At 43.5% G+C, this 20,236-nt stretch overlaps 1 protein-coding gene across 1 annotated transcript in view; it reads left to right on the top strand.

The window, feature by feature from the left end:
• Positions 1–20,236, top strand: part of RtcB (RtcB RNA ligase) — a 144,139-nt gene that overhangs the window by 123,198 nt on the left and 705 nt on the right. The window contains exon 10 of the mRNA XM_080277926.1: positions 20,019–20,183. Within this exon, the coding sequence (XP_080134052.1) occupies positions 20,019–20,183 (165 nt within the window). The remainder of the gene's footprint in view (positions 1–20,018; positions 20,184–20,236) is intronic.

Here is a 20,236-nt window from a genome sequence, read left to right as displayed (position 1 = left end):
GGGTAAATATGAATTGGAGCAAATGGGGGACATGAAAGGTGTGTGCAAGATATTCACAGAAGAAATATGTGCAGCATGTGAGGTGGTGTGTGGGGTGAAGAGAAGACAAGAGGGGGTGCAAGGAACAGCATGGTGGAATGAAGAGGTAAGACAGGCTGTGGCACAAAAGAAAAAAGCATATAATGAATGGATGAGAAATAGGGGCATGGAAGAAGTTGAGAGACGGAAGAGAGAGTTAATATGTAGAAAGGAAGAGAGAGGTGAAAGATAAGTAAGAGAGAGTAAGAAGGTGGACGAGGAATTTGGAAGGAGTTTGAGTGTCAGTTGGAGGGAGTGTAAGAAAATATTCTGGAAAGAGGTAAAGACAGGGTGGCAGACAGGATGGCAATGAAGTTAGTAGGGGAGTGAAAGATAAAAATGGTAGATTACTAGTGGAGAAGGGAGAAAAAGTGAGCAGATGGAGAGAACACTTTAATGAATTGTTGAACATGGAGAAATGAAAGTAATACGAGTACAAGTGGCTGGTGAATGCTGGGAGGAGGGAGGTGAGAAGACAGGAAGAAATCAGTAAGATGGAAGTTGTGGAAGCAGTAATGAAAGTCAAAATGGGGAGAGCCCCAGAAATTGATGGAGTGTGTGGTGAAATGCTGAAGCATGGGGGAGAGATAGTAGTAGAATGGATGTGGAAGATGTGCAGATTGGCCTCGGAGAAAGGTAGATTGGAAGTCAGGTATAATTATTCCCCTGTACAAAGGAAAAGGGGAAAAAGAAGTGTGTGGTAATCATAGGGGCATTTGTCTTCTTAGTGTAATAGGAAAAGTGTATGGTAGCATACTTATTGACAGAGTTAGGGAAATAACAGAGGAATCAGTTGGAGAAGAACAGGGAGGCTTTAGGAAGGGAAGAGGTTTTGTAGATCAGATATTCATTCTTAGATCTTTAGTGGAAAAGTTTCTAGGGAAGGGAAAGAAGTTGTATATGGCCTTCATGGATTTGGAGGAAGCATTTGACACAGTGGATAAACAAGGATTGTGGAAAGTATTAAGAATATGTGGAGCAGATGGGAAGTTGTTGAATGATGTGAAGAGTATGTATGAGGGTGCTAAGGCTGCAGTGCATATGGATGGTGAACTGAGTGAGTTTTTCTATTTGAAGATTGGGTTGAAACAGGGATGTGTCATGTCTCCATGGTTGTTCAGTCTGTATATGGATGGGGTTGTAAAAGAGATACAAGGTAGGGCAGTGGATGTTGGAGTGGCTCTAATGAGAGAGGGCGGTGTTTGGACACTCTCTGTACTGTCGTTTGCAGATGATACTTTGTTGTTAAGGGATGACGAAGGGGAGCTGCAAGGATTGGTGGATGTGTATGGGAGAATGTGTAAGAAACGGAATCTTAAGGTGAATATAGGGAAGAGTAAAGTTATGGTCTTCAAGAGAGGTGAAGTCAGTGAATGTACAGTGTGGTTGGATGATGAGGAAATGGAAAATGTGAGTATCTTTAAGTACTTGGGTAGTGTGATGAGTAAAGATGGAAGTTTGGAGGGTGAAATGCTTGAGAGGGAGAAAGGTTGCTGGTTCCTTGAAGGCAGTGATAAGAAACAGGGAAGTGAGCATGGAAGTGAAAAAGTTATTACATGACAGTATTGTGATACCAACTCTAGTGTATGGAAATGAAGCTTGGACTTTGTTGGAGGGACACAAGTCGAGAATGAGAGCAGTAGAAATGAATAATTTGAGAGGAGCCTGTGGAGTCACATGGAGAGACTGACTGACAAATGAGGATGTGAAAGAGCATTTTGGTGTGGATGTGGATGTGATAGGAAGCATTAGGAGAAACACACTGAGGTGGTTTGGACATGTGGAGAGGATGGAGAGTGAGAGACTGACGAGGAGAGTGTATGTGAGTGAGGTGGAGGGGGGGAGAGGAAGGGGAAGGCCAAGGATGAGACGGAGGGATGGAGTGGAGAGGTATATGAGAACGGAGGGTGTGAACTGGGAGCGGGGCAGTGAAATGGCGGGGGATAGGGTGACATGTAGGTGATTTGTTTGTGGCCACCCCGTATAAGGGATTAAGGCGTCGGGGAACAGATAAATAGATAGACCCCCTGTAAACTTTATGAACTATATTTGTGGTCAAGCAACTGTAGTTCTGCATTGTACTGCCATACTGTCAGCAAGTGTATATTGCCTTGTCAGGAAGTGTATACTTGGTGTATTTCTGCCCTTTCCTGTATTGCCATTTCTTCTTTGGCTGCGTCCATGTTTTGACAGGGAATTATTTGATGGCAAATTGACTTGACAGTGAATTGTCTCATCCATGTTCTGATGGGAAATTATCTGGCAGCGAATTGCCTGGACGGTGAATTGTTTCGTCCATGTTTTGACGGGGAATTATCTGATGGCGAATTGACAACAGTGAATTGTCTTGGAACCATATCTTCGTATGCTTCACATACGAATAAATGATGTTGATTTTCATTCTCTTCTTGACCCATGTCACATATTAGGTTAAGCTTATACTTTTTCTTATAACTTTCCTTCACTTCTAGGATTTGGGTTCACATCAAAAATATTATCTTTGCTTGTTTTGGTTGGAGTCTGGCCCTGAGAGCATCGAAAAATGCAATTTTGCATCAATAAGTGAGGTAGGTGGACCACTTAAAAACGCATCAAAATTCGAATCTTCGAATTCTAAACTGTCGAAATTCGAAATTCCACTGTATGTAGGCTAAACATAAACAAAGTAGACTATGCTACCTCATTGTGAGTAGTGACGTCACGACCAGTCAGAGGCTGTTTCAGAGTGATGTGATTTTTCATCTACTTTATCTATCATTTTTTTCATGTTTCTGCACTATTTTTTTTTTTTTTTTGGGGGGGGGGGGGTTGACATAGTAATTTTCTGCGTATTTTTTTACCTATACAAGTATGTTGCTAATAAAATCATTTGGCTGGAAGCTCATCTATTGCTTGGTCTAACGGTTGTAATTTTGAGGTTGTATTAGAGGGCAGAAAAACAACCTCAACTCCAGGGTGTCGTCCTACTAGAAATCGTTCATGACTGGGGGCACTGTCTAGAAACAGCACCATTTTAAATGCTAGATTCTTCTTCCGACAGTACTCTCTAGCTTCTTTAAGAAACATTCACAAACTACTTTCTCGACAACTCAGTGGACGTGTAGCTTTTCTTTGTCTGCTCCCAATAGACATTAAGTTTTGCCATATCACATCCCTTGTATGCCCTTGGCCTTTTATGTGTGTAAATCACTATAGGCTTCATGAAACAGTCATTCTATGCATTGCATGTTAAGAGGAGAGTAAATCAATCCTTGGCCATTTTCACTGCTTTTGCTTGTTTTTCTTTCTTTGAAATAAATATTGATCTGGGTGATTATTTCCACCATAATCCTGTCTCATCACAGTTAAAAATCAGATCTAGGGTATAACTTCCCTCTTGAATAATTTGAGTGTCAGTTGCAGGAAAAGAATCTGCGGCCACCAAGTCAGCTGACGAAACCTCACCTTGATATATTGCATGTTTTGTCCCACTTCTGTCCTTAAATTTGTGTAGCCACCCTACTGAGACATTGAAAGGAAGGGGAGACTTAATGTTTTTCTTTCATGCAACTGCAGCGTACAAGGCCCTTGCCTGATCTCGTATGTGAGGTCCACTGACACTTGCATTTTCCCTCATTCTTCGAGCCAACCATTGAATCAGATCATACTCGGTTAACACTAACAATCTGTTTCTATCACCTTCATCATTCATAGCTCACCTGGCATTTCCATCACTGCTGTAATGTTTCTTAGCCAGTGCAATACTCTTCTTTTTCTCCTCTAAGTTTCTCTCTATATTTTGCATCGTAGACTCAGGACAGTTCAATTTCTTCACAATGTCAGTGTTTTGTGCACCATTTTCAATCAGTTCAACAATCTTTTCCTTATCCTTGACTGAATATGCACTTCTTGTGGCTTTGTCTTTTACCTTTGAGTTCTTTTTTGACAGTCACTTTAGAAGATCCCGGGTGTTCTGAAGACTGATCATTCCGTCCACCCCCACCCCCAGTCCCCACAGGTACAGCAGAGGCCATTATCGACCACCACCCCTTGCAACCACTGGTTATAGAGGCGAAAGTAACACATGCGTCTCTGCACAGTATGGCTGTACTCCACTGAGCATGGTAAACGTGTGCTGCACTTGTGACTGTGTGAACTGTGTGAGCGTTTAAGCAAGTTTAAGGAAAAGGAGGGTAAAGGTACACTTTATTTGAAGCAATAGAAGCACCTTATGAAATCAGTTCTTCTTCTTCATGATAGTCTGTTACATATTTCTCATTATTTCTGGGGTGGTAAATAAACGTTTCTTGCAAAATTTATTTCCCCCATTGTTTTTAGCAATGTTCCACTGTGTCAGCTCATTTGAGTTTTCAGTCGTAATGGTGGAAGGGACTGCCCTAACCCAAGTGTTTAACAACCTAACCTAACGTAGCTTAACTGTACCTAACCCCTTAAACGCGGATCGTCGCGTTTGCGACGCTCGCCAAAAAGGACATAACGGCGTAGCGTCGCGTTTGCAATTCGAGTTAATTCTGAATAAACGCGGGCAAGGATGTTCCAGCTGGTATTGTCTGTCAGTACCACCACCCTTTAGCTACAATTAGCATACTTTACCTTTGTACTACTGACCTCCGTTGTTGCCAAGTATCGCGTTTTTCCCCCCTCCCCCCCCACCACGGCCCGGCCAGCCTGGCTGTGATACATGGCAGCGCTCTGACAGCTCAGAACTGTAAATCTGCGCTCTCCTCTCACAAGCAGTTTATGCTAATAGGAAGCGCTTGTTTCCCCAGTTGTAACACTAGCTTTTTTTCGCACGGTTTGCCCCTGTTTAGCGTCAGTTTACCCCAGGCTTTCAAAGTGACATTGTGGCGAGTTCAAGCTCTTCCGAGTCAGTGCAAGCGGCCGACAGGAACGAGAATAAAGTGACGGGCGTAAGGCAGAATAAAGAGCGCGCCGCGGTGATCTTTTGGGAAGTAATATGATTGAAAATAATGTAGTATACATGTTTTTAGCTGTGAAAATGAAAATGTTTGTTGAGTGACGGGAAGACCGCCGCCACGCTGCATGTAGGCTGTATGCTCCGTTGATTTTAGCCTTATTTTCAGTGCTCATTGTACAAATACAGATTCCAAACTACCTGTACGTTGTAGTATAAAGTTTACTGTGACAGAATGAGGCTGTGGTAGAGGGGAAACCGGGTTGCTGGAGGTGTGAAAGTGAAGATTTGGTTACCCAACTTTGCAAGTCTCCACAAGTCCTTGGGTAGTCCACAAAGGCTCAACACCTGTCTCTGGAGAAAGCTGAATGTAAGTACTATCTGTCATACCAAGTATAATGTTCAAGGGTTAATCTCTGATTTTTGGCTAATATTTTCCTACAGGTACTCAGACCGCAATACAACCCCGCCACTCGGGGGGGGTCGACTGTTCATGGCCACGTTTAAAGGGCTAATAACCTAACCTAACCTAGCATTCAGTTGGGAAGTTGGGAAACAAAATCCATATTTCAGTACCCTGAGTAAAATTCTTCCATTACACCGTCAACAAACAACCGTAGGTACGTCTCAAGGACCGAATTGATAAAAACATTGGGAAACCTTTCATCAAGAAAAGGTAATTTACCACCCTGAAAATAGTTGGAAATATACAGAAAACAAACTGGAAGAATATGAATTGAGTTGGTAAGATCCTTCTATTGCTTCAGGTAAAATGTACCTTTACCTGAAGGAGCAACAACGTCATCAAGATGGCAGCCAACGAACGCTATCCAAGATGCACCCAGACATTTCCCACGAAATAACCGTTAATCAAGTGAATTCAAACATTATTATGGAAACTGGGTATCTGTTCTAACTTACCGTTATTGCCGAAAACTTTATTGTTGAAGTCATTATTGGCAAGATCCTACTGTATTTGGCTTGTCACTTTGTCACTTAGTGTAGAGTCACCCATAAACAGAAGGAGGAGGATAGAATGAAGGAAAGAAAGAGAAGAGGAAGAAATGAAGGAAGAGAGGAAAGGGCAGGCACCTGAGAGCAGCATCACACACTGTAAAACTTCATTCCAGTTATGAAAGTAACCAAAACACTGAAATGTTATTGTTATTGTAGTGTAGTAGTAATATTAATACAATTAAAGTAAACTCTCAATTTTCCGGTATAATTCAGTCAAGCCCTATGCTGGTTAAAGTAAAATGCTGGATATTGCATTGTAACCCCCATTGGCTCAATATTCAGCATTGAGCTGGATATTGCATTAGCATCCATCTCTTACCTCAATTCTAATAACTTTCCCATGAGTAAAAGATGATAATTAAGCATAAAAATACAATGAAGTAATGATACATACAATAATACAGCCTCGTTTGGCTTTCATTTATGAGCTGGTTGATATACCTCAATGCTGGATATTGCATAGAACCGCTGGGTAGGTCCCATTTTGGTGCCAGATATTGCATAATTTTTCCTAATGTTGCGTTGGGCTTCATGTTGCGACAACAGATAGTTGAGAGTTTACTGCTTTGGAATAATGAATGTTGCTGAAGGGAGGAATGCGGTATTTAACCCTTAAGAGACGGGTGTCAGCATATGCAGTCGAGTACTAGTGGCGAAGAGATGGGTATTCGCATATGCAGTATCACCATTTTTCAAAGTAACGCAGGCGTTGAGGCAGCATCCCATGAAAATTACAAACTCTCCTCAATTATGTTTTTTATATATACATATACAGTAAAACCTCACTATAACGAACTAATTGGGGCCCAAGCTATTCTGTAAAAAGCAAAATTCCAATAAAATTGACATCCGTTCTTCCTCTGCTAACCGGGTCACTTTGTGATATATCAGTCATTAGTGTGGATCGCACCAACAGTTTTTAAACTGCTTTCACTACCATTGCAGTACTGTACCGTATTACAGTAGTCCCTCCAAGATCCAATGTAAAAGAGCCAATGGCATGTCTGGGACTTGGGTTTGTGCGGGACTTGGGAAAATGCCCCCTGGACAGGTACTTATAGACCTTCACCCAACCAAACTTTGGAAACCACTCAACCGTTCCCGTCCAGGTGACATGTATACATGTCTTCCCGGGGCTGTCCGGGGGTCATGTATACATGATCTAGGGTTTTGTAGTATGACTGTTATTGTATTATTATTATTACGATTACAGTATTATATTATAATATACTATAATATTCTATTATGGTTTTAGCTGAGAAATTATGGTTTAAATAAAGGTGATTTTTAAGAAAAATACCTTCTATACTCAGTACCATATAAAACTCAATATAAGCCCCTCCCACTCGGTGAAGACAAGTGGAGCCTTGACCTTTCCTTAGTGATCAGTGGCTGACCATGTTCGGTTAAAAAGGCGTACAAAACACTGTTGTCCACGCTAAATTCGCCTGTATCGACCGCTGGGAAGCTGTTGTGGGACAGGCTTGGATATCCTGTGAGATCAAAAATATTTCACACCTGATCTCTCTCTCTCTCTCTCTCTCTATGTATATATATATATATATATATATATATATATATATATATATATGGTATATATATAGTAATCACTCTAATATCCGAACATCCCCACTAACCGGACATAATCGTCCCGGGATCCAATATTCCTAAAATGGTCCCCCCCCCCCCCCCAAAAAAAAAATCCTGCCCGTAATTTGAACTTCCGGCGCGGGAGAGCATTGTTGTGGCGCATCATTCCTCCGACGTCCGATAGAGTGCCTTTGCATCCTCCCCACTTTCCGCCTGTCTCTCGCCACGAGTGCACGCTCGTCGTTATGGCTGCCCACGTGATCGCTTTTGTGGTGGTGCCTTACCTGCTGCAGGCACTCCTGCTGCTCTCGGGCCTCCTCTTAGTGTGTGTGATGATGGCCCTGCCACCTGAGAAAAGGAAGAGAGTGATGTTGACTCTGGAGAAGAAACGGGAGATATTGGAGAAGGTAGATGCGGGGTGGTCTTCTTCCTGCATCCTCCGCGAGTTTAACCTGGCCCGATCTACTTTGTTCGATATTAAGAGATCCTGAGACAAACTCATGCAGTACACGGCTGACTTCTTGTCGAGAAGCAAACGCAACGTGGAGAGGAAGGTGATGTTTACCCCCAAGTTTGCAGAAATCGACCACTCCACGTTGATTTGGTATCGACAGCAACGTGCTGCTGGTGTGATGGTACGTGGAACGGAGCTGAAGGCTGCTGCTAAGAAGTTTGCCAGGCTTCACGACGCCCTAGACTTCAAGGCATCCGAGGGTTGGCTCTGCGTTCAAGTTACAGCATGGTCTTACCAACCGTAAAGCTCATGGCAAAGCTTTGGACGCTAACGAGGATGGAGTTGACGAGTTTCGGCACAAGGTGAAGGGCTTGATCGACAGGGAGGGCCTCACTCTCGGTCAAAATGAGCACTGGACGTCAATAACTAAAGAAATTACAGTTGTAAACACTTTGTTATCAAATTACAGCTTAACACCTGAAGTGTATGAATCTGATAGGAGATAATGAATTTTGTGAGAAATAATGTATCTATAGCTTGTTGTTACAGATGCATAATGTTGCACCCTTATTGAACTTTACAAGCATCTCCTGTTGCGAAATATTACAATAATATCAATATTAATATTGTTAACAATAGTCGATAGCATGGGCAGCATAAAAGCATCATAAAAATTCATCATTCATTCATTGCCAGACGCCATGTATCCCAGACGGGGTGGCCAAGGGCTTAGAGTTAATTGTTTTACAGGGAGGGGCACTAATCCTCCACCAACCCCACTTGACGTAGGGATGCCAACAGCATCTGGCGTTCCCAGGCGGTCACCCATCCAAGTACTAACCAGACCCAACGTTGCTTAACAAAAATGATACTGTTACTACTACTACTACTACTACTGCTGCTACTACTACTACTACTACTACTACTACTACTACTACTACTACTAGCAATAATACAGCCCCACACAACATTCCTCCTCTTCCCCCACACACATTAACACTTTTTCTATCTCTTTACACAAACTTAATGTCCATAGTCGCCCATTAGTAGTGAAGAATGCAGTACAGTGCCAGTAGTGCCATGTAGTGCCATAGTTTTCCTCTGTTATCCATACTCCGTCATCCAATATCCAGGCCAGGGTCGTCAACTGGGGTGGTCAGGGCAGGTGAGGTGTGACACTATAGTGCCATGTAGTGCCAAAGTCGTCCTCCATTATCCATAATCCGTCGTCCATCCAGGCCAAAATGGGGAACTTCCTTGTTACAGCCGATGCTATTACATCTGCATAATTCTTAGTAATTGGCAGGTAGTTCGTCTTCCTGATCTTCTTTTCGATGATGCTAAAGGTCCAATCACAGGCCATGTATGAGTGGCCAGACTTCAGGAACACAAACTCCACATGCACGGACACCTACCCCACCACCACCTCCGCCGCGCTCACAACACTGGACATGCTAGCCTTTGGACACGGAGTTTGCCGAGGCAGCTGCGTGCAGGTTTGAACGTGGCAATGTTGAACGAAATACGACTTTCAATCCTATGTCCAGTGTCGGAAGGGGTCATTTCCACATCCAACCGTTAGAGGAAGGGTTAAACTAGTGTTCTCTGGTGCTATCACAAAACTGGCCAGGCCAGCACTTGACCCGCTTTGGACGCGGAGGCCCACATATATATATATATATATATATATATATATATATATACACTGTATATATATATATATATATATATATATATATATACTCAACCCCCTGCTATCGCGCCTAATTGGTCACAGGAAACGTGTGTGATAGCTGAATACGCGATAGCTGAACTGAACAATCAATGGGAAAATTTCTAATTGGTTTTTCGGTGGGCCATTTTTCTAACTTTTAACCACTTTATGGCTAAGATTTCATGCCAATCTCTCCTCTAACATGAATAAAGCATTATTATATTAATAATAACAGTATAATGAATAAATAAACGACATAAAAGGCCATCAAACTTTTATAAGGATTACGGCTTGGGTGGTTTGATGGGTTCCGAGGCTTGGGAGTGGCTTAGTTGCCGCCAGATCTCTTTGGCTGTCTCCATTTCTTTATTGTCCACAGCTAAAGGGGGTATCACACGGTACCTTATATCAGGAATGGCTGAGGAACATTTAAGTGGAACAAAACTTGGACGCTATCACACGTTCCTCACACTGTCGTCAGAGCCCCGTCTCAGTTGTAAACACGTGATTACTTTATCGACATCACAGTTTTTTCGGCATAAGAAATATTAACTCTTTATAAGGGTTTCAAAACGATTGATATCTATTCTAAAATACCCCCTGGGGGTAGGGGGGTTTCAAGAATACTCCCCCAGTATCCCTGTTTGTCGTACGAGGCGACTAAAAGGGTTGGTGGTGGGTTAGTGCCCCACCCCGTAAAAAGAACTAACTAAAAAAGCAAATAAAGCGCCTCGGACCCGGATGGACCATACGTTGACGACTAAGGAACGGACAAAGGACATTCTGAGGGTGGGAACATGGAATGTGAGAGGAGTGAATGATGAAGTGAAAGAGAGAGAGATTGTCCAGGTGCTTGAGGATGCAAAAGTGGATATATGTGGATTGACTGAAACTAAATGGAAAGGTGAAAGGATGAGAGAATGGGAATACGGTGTAGGTATATGTGCAGGAGTCAGTGAGAATGAGAGGGCAAGAGAGGGAGTATGTCTGATGATAAGCAAGAAGTGGAAGGAGAATATAAGAGAGAATGGAACAGTGGGTGCAAGGATTGTATGGGTGAGGATGAAAGTAGGTATACAAGCATGGGCGATTGTATGTGTGTATGCTCCAACAGAGGATCGAGTGGCAAGAGTGAAACATGAGTTTTGGGTGAGAGTAGAAGCATGTATGGACAAGTTTGAGAGGAGCGAGAGAGTGCTGTTGATTGGAGACATGAATGGCAAAGTTGGGAATGTACGAGTGGATGGAGTGGTTGGTCAGTGGGGTGTGCCAGCTGAAGTAGATGGGAATGGTAGTGCTTTGGTGGACATCTGTGCTGGTAAGGGGTTGGCAATAGCCAACACCTACTTTCGTCATAAGATGATCCACCGGTATACACGGAGAGTAATGAGGAGGATGGATGGTGAACTTGTTGAACGAAAGGCAATGATAGACTACGTGTGTGTGGATGAGCGAATGAGAAGACAGGTGTTGGATGCAAGGGTGTGGAGAGGGTGGGGGAATGGAGTCTCGGACCATCACTTAGTGATGGCCAAGGTAGAGCTGCAAAGAAAGTGGTTGAGGAGACGAAGGGGAAGACAGGAGAAAGCAGCTCCTGTGAGAAGAGTGGAGAAATTGCAAGATAGTGAGAAAATGACAGAGTATAAGAGCATAGTGGAAGAAAGATTGGGAAGGTATGAGCTAGAGCAGATGGAAGGGGTGAAAGACGTATGTAAGATATTCACGGAAGAGATAAGCGCAGCGTGTGAGGCGGTTTGTGGAGTGAGGAGGAGATGCAAGGGTGTGCAAGGGACAGCATGGTGGAATGATGAGGTGAAACGAGCTGTGGAACAAAAGAAGAAGGCATATGGTGAATGGTTGGCGAGTAGAGGTAGGGGAGAAGATGAGAGAGAGAAGAGAGAGGTATATGTGAGCAGGAGAAGGGAGGTTAAGAGACTGGTGAAGGAGAGTAAGAAGAAAGTGGATGAAGAGTTTGGGAGGAATCTGAGTGTGAAATGGAGGGAGAGGAAGAAATTGTTTTGGAAGGAGGTAAAGAAAGTAAGGCAGTGTGAAAGGGGAAATAGTAGGGGAGTGAAAGATAGGAATAATAGATTGTTGGTGGAGAAGAGAGAGAAATTGAGGAGATGGAAGGAGCACTTTGAGGATTTGTTGAATGTAGAGAGTGAGAGCAGTGTGAGTATAAGTGGTTGGGGAATGGCTGGGAGAAGAAGAGATGAGAGGAGGGAGGAAGAGATCAGTAGGTCAGAAGTAGTGGAAGCGATGAAGAAGATTAAGCTGGGAAAGGTCCCAGGAATTGATGGAGTGTGTGGTGAAATGCTTAGGTATGGGGGTGAGATTGTTGTGGAGTGGATATGGAAGTTGTGTAGATTGGCTTGGGAAGAGGGAAGGGTTCCAGAGGACTGGAAATCAGATATAACTGTTCCTCTATACAAAGGAAAAGGGGAGAGAGAAGTATGTGGTAACCATAGGGGTATTTGCCTTCTTAGTGTGACTGGTAAAATATATGGTAGAATACTCATTGATAGGGTTAGGCATATGACAGAGGAGCTAGTTGGAGAAGAACAAGGGGGATTTAGGAAGGGAAAAGGGTGTGTAGATCAGATATTTGTTCTAAGATGTTTAGTGGAGAAGTATCTAGAGAAGGGAAGGAAAGTGTATGCTGCCTTCATGGACTTGGAGAAAGCTTATGACAGAATAGATAGGCAAGGTATGTGGAAGGTATTAAGAATATATGGAGTGGAGGGGAAATTGTTGAGTGCTGTGAAGAGTATGTACGAGGGAGCTAGGGCTACGGTGCGAGTGGATGGTGAGCTGAGTGAGTTCTTTGATCTCATTGTGGGACTGAAACAGGGGTGTGTGATGTCTCCATGGCTGTTTAATATATATATGGATGGGGTTGTAAAGGAGGTGCAAGGTAGGGCAGTGGATGTGGGAGTGGCCCTAATGAATGAGGGTGAGATTTGGAAGCTTCTGGTGTTGCTGTTTGCTGATGATACAGTATTGTTGAGTGAAGATGAATGGGAGTTGCAAGGTTTGGTGAATGAATTTGGGACAGTGTGTAGGAGGAGGAAGCTGAAAGTTAATGTAAACAAAGTAAAGTTATGGTGTTTGAGAGGAATGAAGTCACAGAGTGTGCAGTGAGGTTAGATGGTGAGGATATGGAGAATGTGAGTGCATTCAAGTACTTGGGTAGTGTGATGAGTAAGGATGGAACTTTGGGGGATGAAATACGTGAAAGGGTACAGCAGGGAAGAAAGGTTGTTGGTACACTGAAAGCAGTGATGAGAATTAGGGAGGTAAGTATGGAAGTTAAGAAGTCACTGCATGATGGTATTGTGATCCCTACCCTGACGTATGGAAGCGAGGCGTGGACCTTGCAAGAGGGGAACAAGTCAAGAGTGAGAGCAGTGGAAATGAGTTACTTGAGAGGAGCATGTGGAGTGACGTGGAGGGACAGGTTGACGAATGAAGAAGTGAAGGAACGTTGTGGGGTAGATGTGGATGTGGTTGAAAAGAATAGGAGAAATACACTGAGGTGGTTTGGACATGTGGAGAGAATGGAGAATGAAAGACTGACTAAGAGGGTGTATGTAGGTGAGGTGGAGGGAGGGAGAGGGAGGGGTAGACCGAGGATGAGGTGGAGGGATGGAGTTGAGAGGTATATGAGGGAGGGAGGGGGGGGTGAGTTGGGGGGAGGGGAGTCAAATGGTGGGTGACAGAGTGACTTGGAGGCGTTTTGTCTGCGGCCACCCTTTGCGGGATTAGGGCGTCGGGCTATAGATAGATAGATAGACAGTGTTAGGCTAAATTTCAGTGTTGTAGTACGATATATTCTTTTGAGCCGAATGGGTTTTGGTCACTGTTTTGCCCGTCGTGTCCTTGGCAGGAATCCATTCAGATGGATTCCAAATGCCTGTGCTATAATCGGGAATTTTACGACGTTACCGTTCCGATTAACCATCATATCCTCTGCAAACCTCGCATGAAGTGCCGTGTGAATAAGTTTCGCTTAGCCTGTCTTCAAACTTGACGCGTGATAGCGGTCTTGGGGTGCGTGATAGCATGTATGGTTGTGCATTTGATGTGCGCGTGATAGCTGAACGCGTGATAGCAGGGGGTTGAGTGTGTATATATATATATATGAGTAATCCCTGTACTATCCGGACGCCCACTTTCCGGACATCCTCACTTACCGGACCTTGTGGGCCTGGACCTTCAGAACCTAAAAATGCCCCAAAAAAGAAAAAATCCCCCCAAAATCCGAATTTTTTCCGGCCTGTAATTTGAAATTGCCACCCGGCGCCGAACAGCTGTTACACCACGGACCCTCCCCCTTTCCTTCCTCCCCCCTCCCCTGTCATGGTTGCCATTGGGTATTTTTCATTACCAAATGTGGGCCAATTTGGTCATGAAAAATTCGCTTGGTAATAAATCAGAGTAATGCATTACCAAACGGATTTTTCACATGTATGAGGATACACAGGATGGAGATGGTGGATTGTTTGCTCTCTCTGATTAATCTGCTAAGGTACATAGTGTGAAAATAACCAACATGCCGTTAATTATACGAAGAGGGATTACATGTATTTCCACTTGTATGTATAATTAGTGAAGAATAAATGCTAGCTTTACGAATTTGATAATGAAAAGTTAAATTTGGTAATGAAAATTGAGGAGTTTGGTAATGTGGCCATTGCGATCTGGCAACTCTGTTTCCCCCTCACCAACACCCAAACAGTTATTTCCTAACTTTGATTGCAGATGTAGCATATCATAATGGGAGCCACATGTGCTCATTTTTTTGTGAATAAACAGTGAATAAACTGCAATACCTCGCCACTAGACCGCACGGGAATTTACAATGTTGTGCAGTGTTAAGAAATTAGAATTTAGAGTGCAAATGATTAGCTGTGGAGTGCAAGTGGTGGTTTTGAAACTGGCCTGGTGCAGTTAACAATGTGCAGTGTTAAACAGTTATAACTCGCTGTGCAAAGAATTACTGTAAATGCAGCACAGCACTGCATTACTGTACGTACTTCAAGAGCATTTTCACCACTGCCAAAACCTTACAAAAGGCAGCCACAAATGTGCTGTAATTACCCTGGATGAGGTACAGTCACTTTTAATTTCTCATTCTTTGGTTCCTTTTCGTTTATTTCAAGCTTTATGTCCATTATTGGTGTGAATAGGGTCTTAAATAGGTTTAAATTTGTGCTATGCATGTCCGGTAGGGAGTTATTTAGGTGGCTTTCAAAATTAGGCTGGGTTAGGGTCCATAAGTACCAGTCCAGGAGCCAGGGACTTCTTGTAAGTACCCAGAATGTTTAATATTGTATAAACTCACCTCTAAACCCTAATTTTATGATTCTTTTGCATTTATTTCAGTCTTTTATGTCCCTTATTTGTGTGAATAGGGTCTTGGGTTCTATACATATGCAGTAGGGAGGTGTTTTTCTGAGTTAGGCTAGGTTAGGGTCCATAACTATCAGTCTGGGAGCCAGAGACTTGTAAGTACCCAGAATGTTTAATATTGTATAAACTCACCTCTAAAACCTCATTTTCTGGTTCTTTTGCATTTATTTCAGTCTTTTATGTCCCTTTTTGGTGTGATTTGGGTCTTAAATAGGTGCTATGCATGTCCAGAGGGAGTTGTATAGGTGTTTTTCTGAGTTAGGGTCCATAAGTACAAGTCCAGGAGGCTGGGGCCCACTATCCGGACAGGGCCACTTTCTGGATGTGCCTTTGGCTCTATTACATCGGATAGTGGAGGGATTACTGTATACACCTTAGTCCCAGTTAATGTGCCTATATGGTGGATGTGCGAGCACACGCTATCTGATATCGTACTAATTGAAACATAACTTATGGGGAAAAATTTCATTTGTTGGATGAGTGACTCCAACTTTAGGGGTTAAACTTTTAAAACACTGATATTTATCCTAGTACTAAATAATAGTATGCGTACATATATGCACACGTGTACACATACACTCGATGAGCTGGTCTAAACCAGTTTGCTGCTCTCCCCCCCTCTCTCTCTCTCGTAAATAATACGAAGCAGTAAACACCCAAATCGCACTGAAATCATACGAGCGTGGCTGAGTGTTATTTTATATTGTGAATTACTGTGATAAAATACAGGTGATTTAGTGATATTTTTGCAATAATCAGAGAAGTCATGATGGTAAACGCATTAGTTAGCGATCATTTTTGCAGTTGCAAACTGTGCGGCTATGCTATGAAATGACTCATGACATTATATCAATAACCTTTATAAAAGTAAGTGGTAATAGAAGTCATTCATGAAGTTTGATATAGTTTGTAATGATTTTCCTCACATCGTTACTGTTTTGCTAAAGTCTAACGTAAACACTGGACTATTGTAACAAAATCATAGGAGACTGGCTTGAAATGTTTCATTTTTATTATTATTGGTGGATGAGTGACTCTATCTTTAGGGGTTAAACTTTTTAAAATACAGTATAGTGCCACAGGGGGCGACCTAACATCCCCAGAAGGAGCCCACAGAAGAGCAACGACAGCATGCCGGGACTTAGGGCGACAACGACATAAGTCCGCCCGGGCCACGAGCCCCTATGACCCGGAGCTCACCCGCCGCCACCGTAGCAGGAATACAAGACTATCTCCGGGCGAGCCTTCCCCAACCAACATAGGGGTGGAGCTGTTACTCCAGCTCCAGTCAGCACCCCTGAGACGGCCGGTAGCCGCTCAACCCTCCTGAAGGAGACGGCGTGTAGCCACTCTGAGTGAAAACAGGAGACGGCCTGCAGCCGCTCCCGCCTTCATCAGGAGACGGCTTGTAGCCGCTCTGAAGATGTCCTTTCCGAGACGGCCTGTAGCTGCTCAACACTCCTGAAGGAGACGGCCTGTAGCCACTCTGAAGGTGCCCCTGAGTCGGCTTGTAGCTACTCCCTTCCCCAGGCCACGGCCAGTAGCTGGGCCTTAGCAACAGCCAGTAGCTGCGCCCCTAGAAGGCCACGGCCAGTACCCGGGCCCTACGGCAGGAGGTGGCCTGTAGCCGCTCCTCCATCAGGTGCTGACTCCTGTTCACCAACCTATGACTCTGAGGGAGTCCCCAGTCTGGAGGAGTACTGGAGATGCCCTGTGACTTCCCCTGGCCTCTTCTCCCTGCAGCCAGATCTGGAGAGGGCTCACCTGATGGACCCCAACGTAGGCCGGTGCTGCAGCCCCTACTTGACGGTGCCACCGAGCACTGGGGACCGCAGCCCTTGGGACCCCTAGACTGTCCCCAGGACCCCTGGGTGGGACCTCCCTACACCCAGACGCCGGAGATCTTCTTCCTCCGTCAGGTGCCTGAGCAAGAAGTCCAGGCAGTTATTCGGCTCCAGCCCTGAGGGCCGTACTCCCATTCCAAGCCCTGAAAGCAGGGGCCCCTTCGCCACCTGCACCCCCGGACGAGAGAGGATGTCCCTATGCGTAATCCTGTGGCCCCTGAACACAGAGGCCCCCGGCAGAACCCAGCCCCGTCAGTAGTGAGTTTGGGTCACCTCCGCTGCCCTTGTACCTGGCTGCCACAACACCCAGACCCGAAAGGAGTGAAAGTGAAAGCACAGTGTCCGTGACTTAGTGACGTGAAGGCAGAGCAGTGAATTAACCATATAAAGAAAGTCAGTGAGTGAAGCACCAGTGACAATATAAAAGTGGTGGAGTGAATAAAAGTAACAGTGAAACCGTGAACACGGCCAAGCAGTTAAATACGGGTCTATTACAGTGAATACACTACCATCTAATGATGCCGCATCATACTAAAATCATACACAGACCCCAGTGTTAAAGTAATAATTCCCAACAGTGAAATAGTTCCACCCACTCCACAAATATATAAAACTTGGACTTCCTGCAATAATAGTGTATAAACCTCTGCCCTAAGTGCTATTAACCTTGCCCGACCTTGACCTGGATAGTATCCTGCGCGATACTAATAACCCAAATCAAGGACTAAGAATTATAAGTTTCCAGAGTATCGGTATTCGTGACATCTCCCCGTTCCACTGTAGAATTTAGTAATACACGTGTAAGGTTGTTGCCTTGAGTTTTTGTGTCCTGCCTCTCTCCTATTTGTCTAAGCTCCGGTCTAGAAAGAGAACCCAGCTACACACTATAGGCGTTAGAGGGACGGGAAGCCGACCCTAAAACACCGCATTACACTTTTAAACACTGATAATTACCCTGGTACTATATAATAGTATACGTACATACATGCACACGTGTAGCCTACACATACCCTTAATGAGCTGGTCTAAACCGGTTTGCTGCCCCCCCCCCCTTCTCGTAAATATTACAAAATAATACACACTCAAATCACAGTAAAATCATACTAGAGTGTCTGAAAATGTTATATTATGCTGTGAATTACTGTGATAAAATACAAGTGATTTAGTAATATTTTTGCCATAATCAAAGGAGTCATATGCTAAGCGCATTAGCAAGCAAAATTTTTGAGGTTGTAAACACTGTAGCTGTGCCATGAAATGACTCATGACATTATGTCAATAAGTTTTATAAATGTAAGCGGTATTAAAAGCCATTCATGAAGTTTTATGAAGTTTGTAATGATTTTCCTTTTACCCCTAATGTTTTGCTAAAGTCTAGCATAAACACTAGAACACCGTAATAAAACCATACGAGACTGGCTAGAAGTGTTTATTTATTTATTTATTATTATTGTAATTATTGTGATGAGGTAATGTGGCAGTAACCCTAGTTTGTAGGGGAAAAAAAAATTGTGGTGGTGGAAGTTTCCACCTCACTGGGCTCTTTCCAGCATCAGACAATCAAAACACACTTTGTATTCTCTCAAATTGTTCTCCGAGCCTGAAGTGCATACAGACATGCAGTTGCAAACGATAGTAGAAAGATTGAAATTTGTCTGACAAAAATATTAGCTCTTAAGATTAAGGATAAGTGGGATAAAACACGATTTGAAAATACACCATTTTTTTCCTATTTCGCCTCGCTGAGATGCAGCCAAAGGGTTTAGGTGTCTCAGCGTCTGCAGCAGCCAAGATTCGGCTGATCTGCATTTTGGAGAGCACTCCTGGTGTTTCTGGCATCGGTGTAACTTCCTCTTGTCTCACCTCTTGTAATGCATCCTCAATAGATGCTGCAGTAATCACATCTTCTGCTGTGGTGGCTTCACCAGCATTGTTAATTTGAGACGTTGTGGATATTAAAAGACAGCTCACACTATTTGATCACGCGCTAATTGGACCTAGACGTATATATATATATATATATATATATATATATATATATATCATCTTAATCCTGTGTTGCTCCATAAGGAGCGTAGGAGCCGGGGACTAGGCAAGTTGGTCCTGACATTTAAGATGAGAGTGACCAACCTTACTCATCCCTGAGTGGTATTACGTGAACCCCTAACCATCCCTTAGATGTAAACCTGCTCTGGGTCAATCCAGTTAGAGTGCCATAATTACCCACTAAACCACCAGGCATCATTATTTGGTTATATGGTTACCACCCGGCATAGTAAATGGTTTCTTGGTGTACAGGAAATCATGTAGCTTGTCAGTCAGTGTAGAGTCACCTGTAGACAGGAAGAAGAGGAAAGAAAGAAATACAGAGGAGGAGAAAGGACAGACACCCAAGACCAGTACTACATCAAGTGAGTGGATTGTGAGTGCCCCCATCTACCACATATTACTTGTGTGCGTAGTAGTAGTAGGAGTAATAGTAATCTCCTTAGTCCAGACTTTGACTGTGTAATTGTTGTTGAGTCCTGTGACTGGGAATGTTGCACAGGGTCAGCTACCACTGTTTGAGCCCAGTACCACTCCCAGTTAGCATCTCCTAGGAATGATGTTAATTAGCTACCTCCTACATGTTCCTAAAGAATTAGGGTAGCATTGTTTTTGTTTGTCATAGTGATGTGACAGTAAGATAAAAAGTTAGCACTATTCCTGTTGGTGCATCATTTGTTGGCCAACTGATTCCAGGCCAGTGATGTGCCAATGTGTCATTTGTTGGAGTAATTTTTCATGGCTTAAATACATAGCACAACAATTTGGTGAACGCAGGCAACAAATTGTGATTTCATTGGAAACTTGCCCCCAGGCCAGGAACGGAGTGGAAGACTTATGCATGGCTGGCCCAAAATAGTGTTAGGATAATCATTGCTAGTATAAATTAAATATGTATCCAGTTCAGTTTCTTTTTTGTTATTGTATTATGTTTTTCTTGTGATTCAGGGGTCAACGAGAGCATTCCCACCACATCATCCTCTCATACCAGTGGACTACCAGTTGACAGGACAGCCAGTACTTATTGGGGGCACCATGGGTACTTGCTCGTATGTTTTGACTGGCACTGACCAGGGTATGACAGAGACCTTTGGATCCACCTGCCATGGAGCTGTAAGTAATGCATGCATGAATATTTACATAGTATATTATTTGCTAAATGAAAG

The sequence above is a fragment of the Coenobita brevimanus genome, chromosome 71, assembly GCF_032717465.1.
Source record: "Coenobita brevimanus isolate Jiangsu-jjx chromosome 71, ASM3271746v2, whole genome shotgun sequence".
Lineage (NCBI taxonomy): Eukaryota > Metazoa > Arthropoda > Malacostraca > Decapoda > Coenobitidae > Coenobita > Coenobita brevimanus.
The sequence above is the reverse complement of the archived record's forward strand: the minus strand, read 5'-3'. Positions and strand labels throughout refer to the sequence as shown.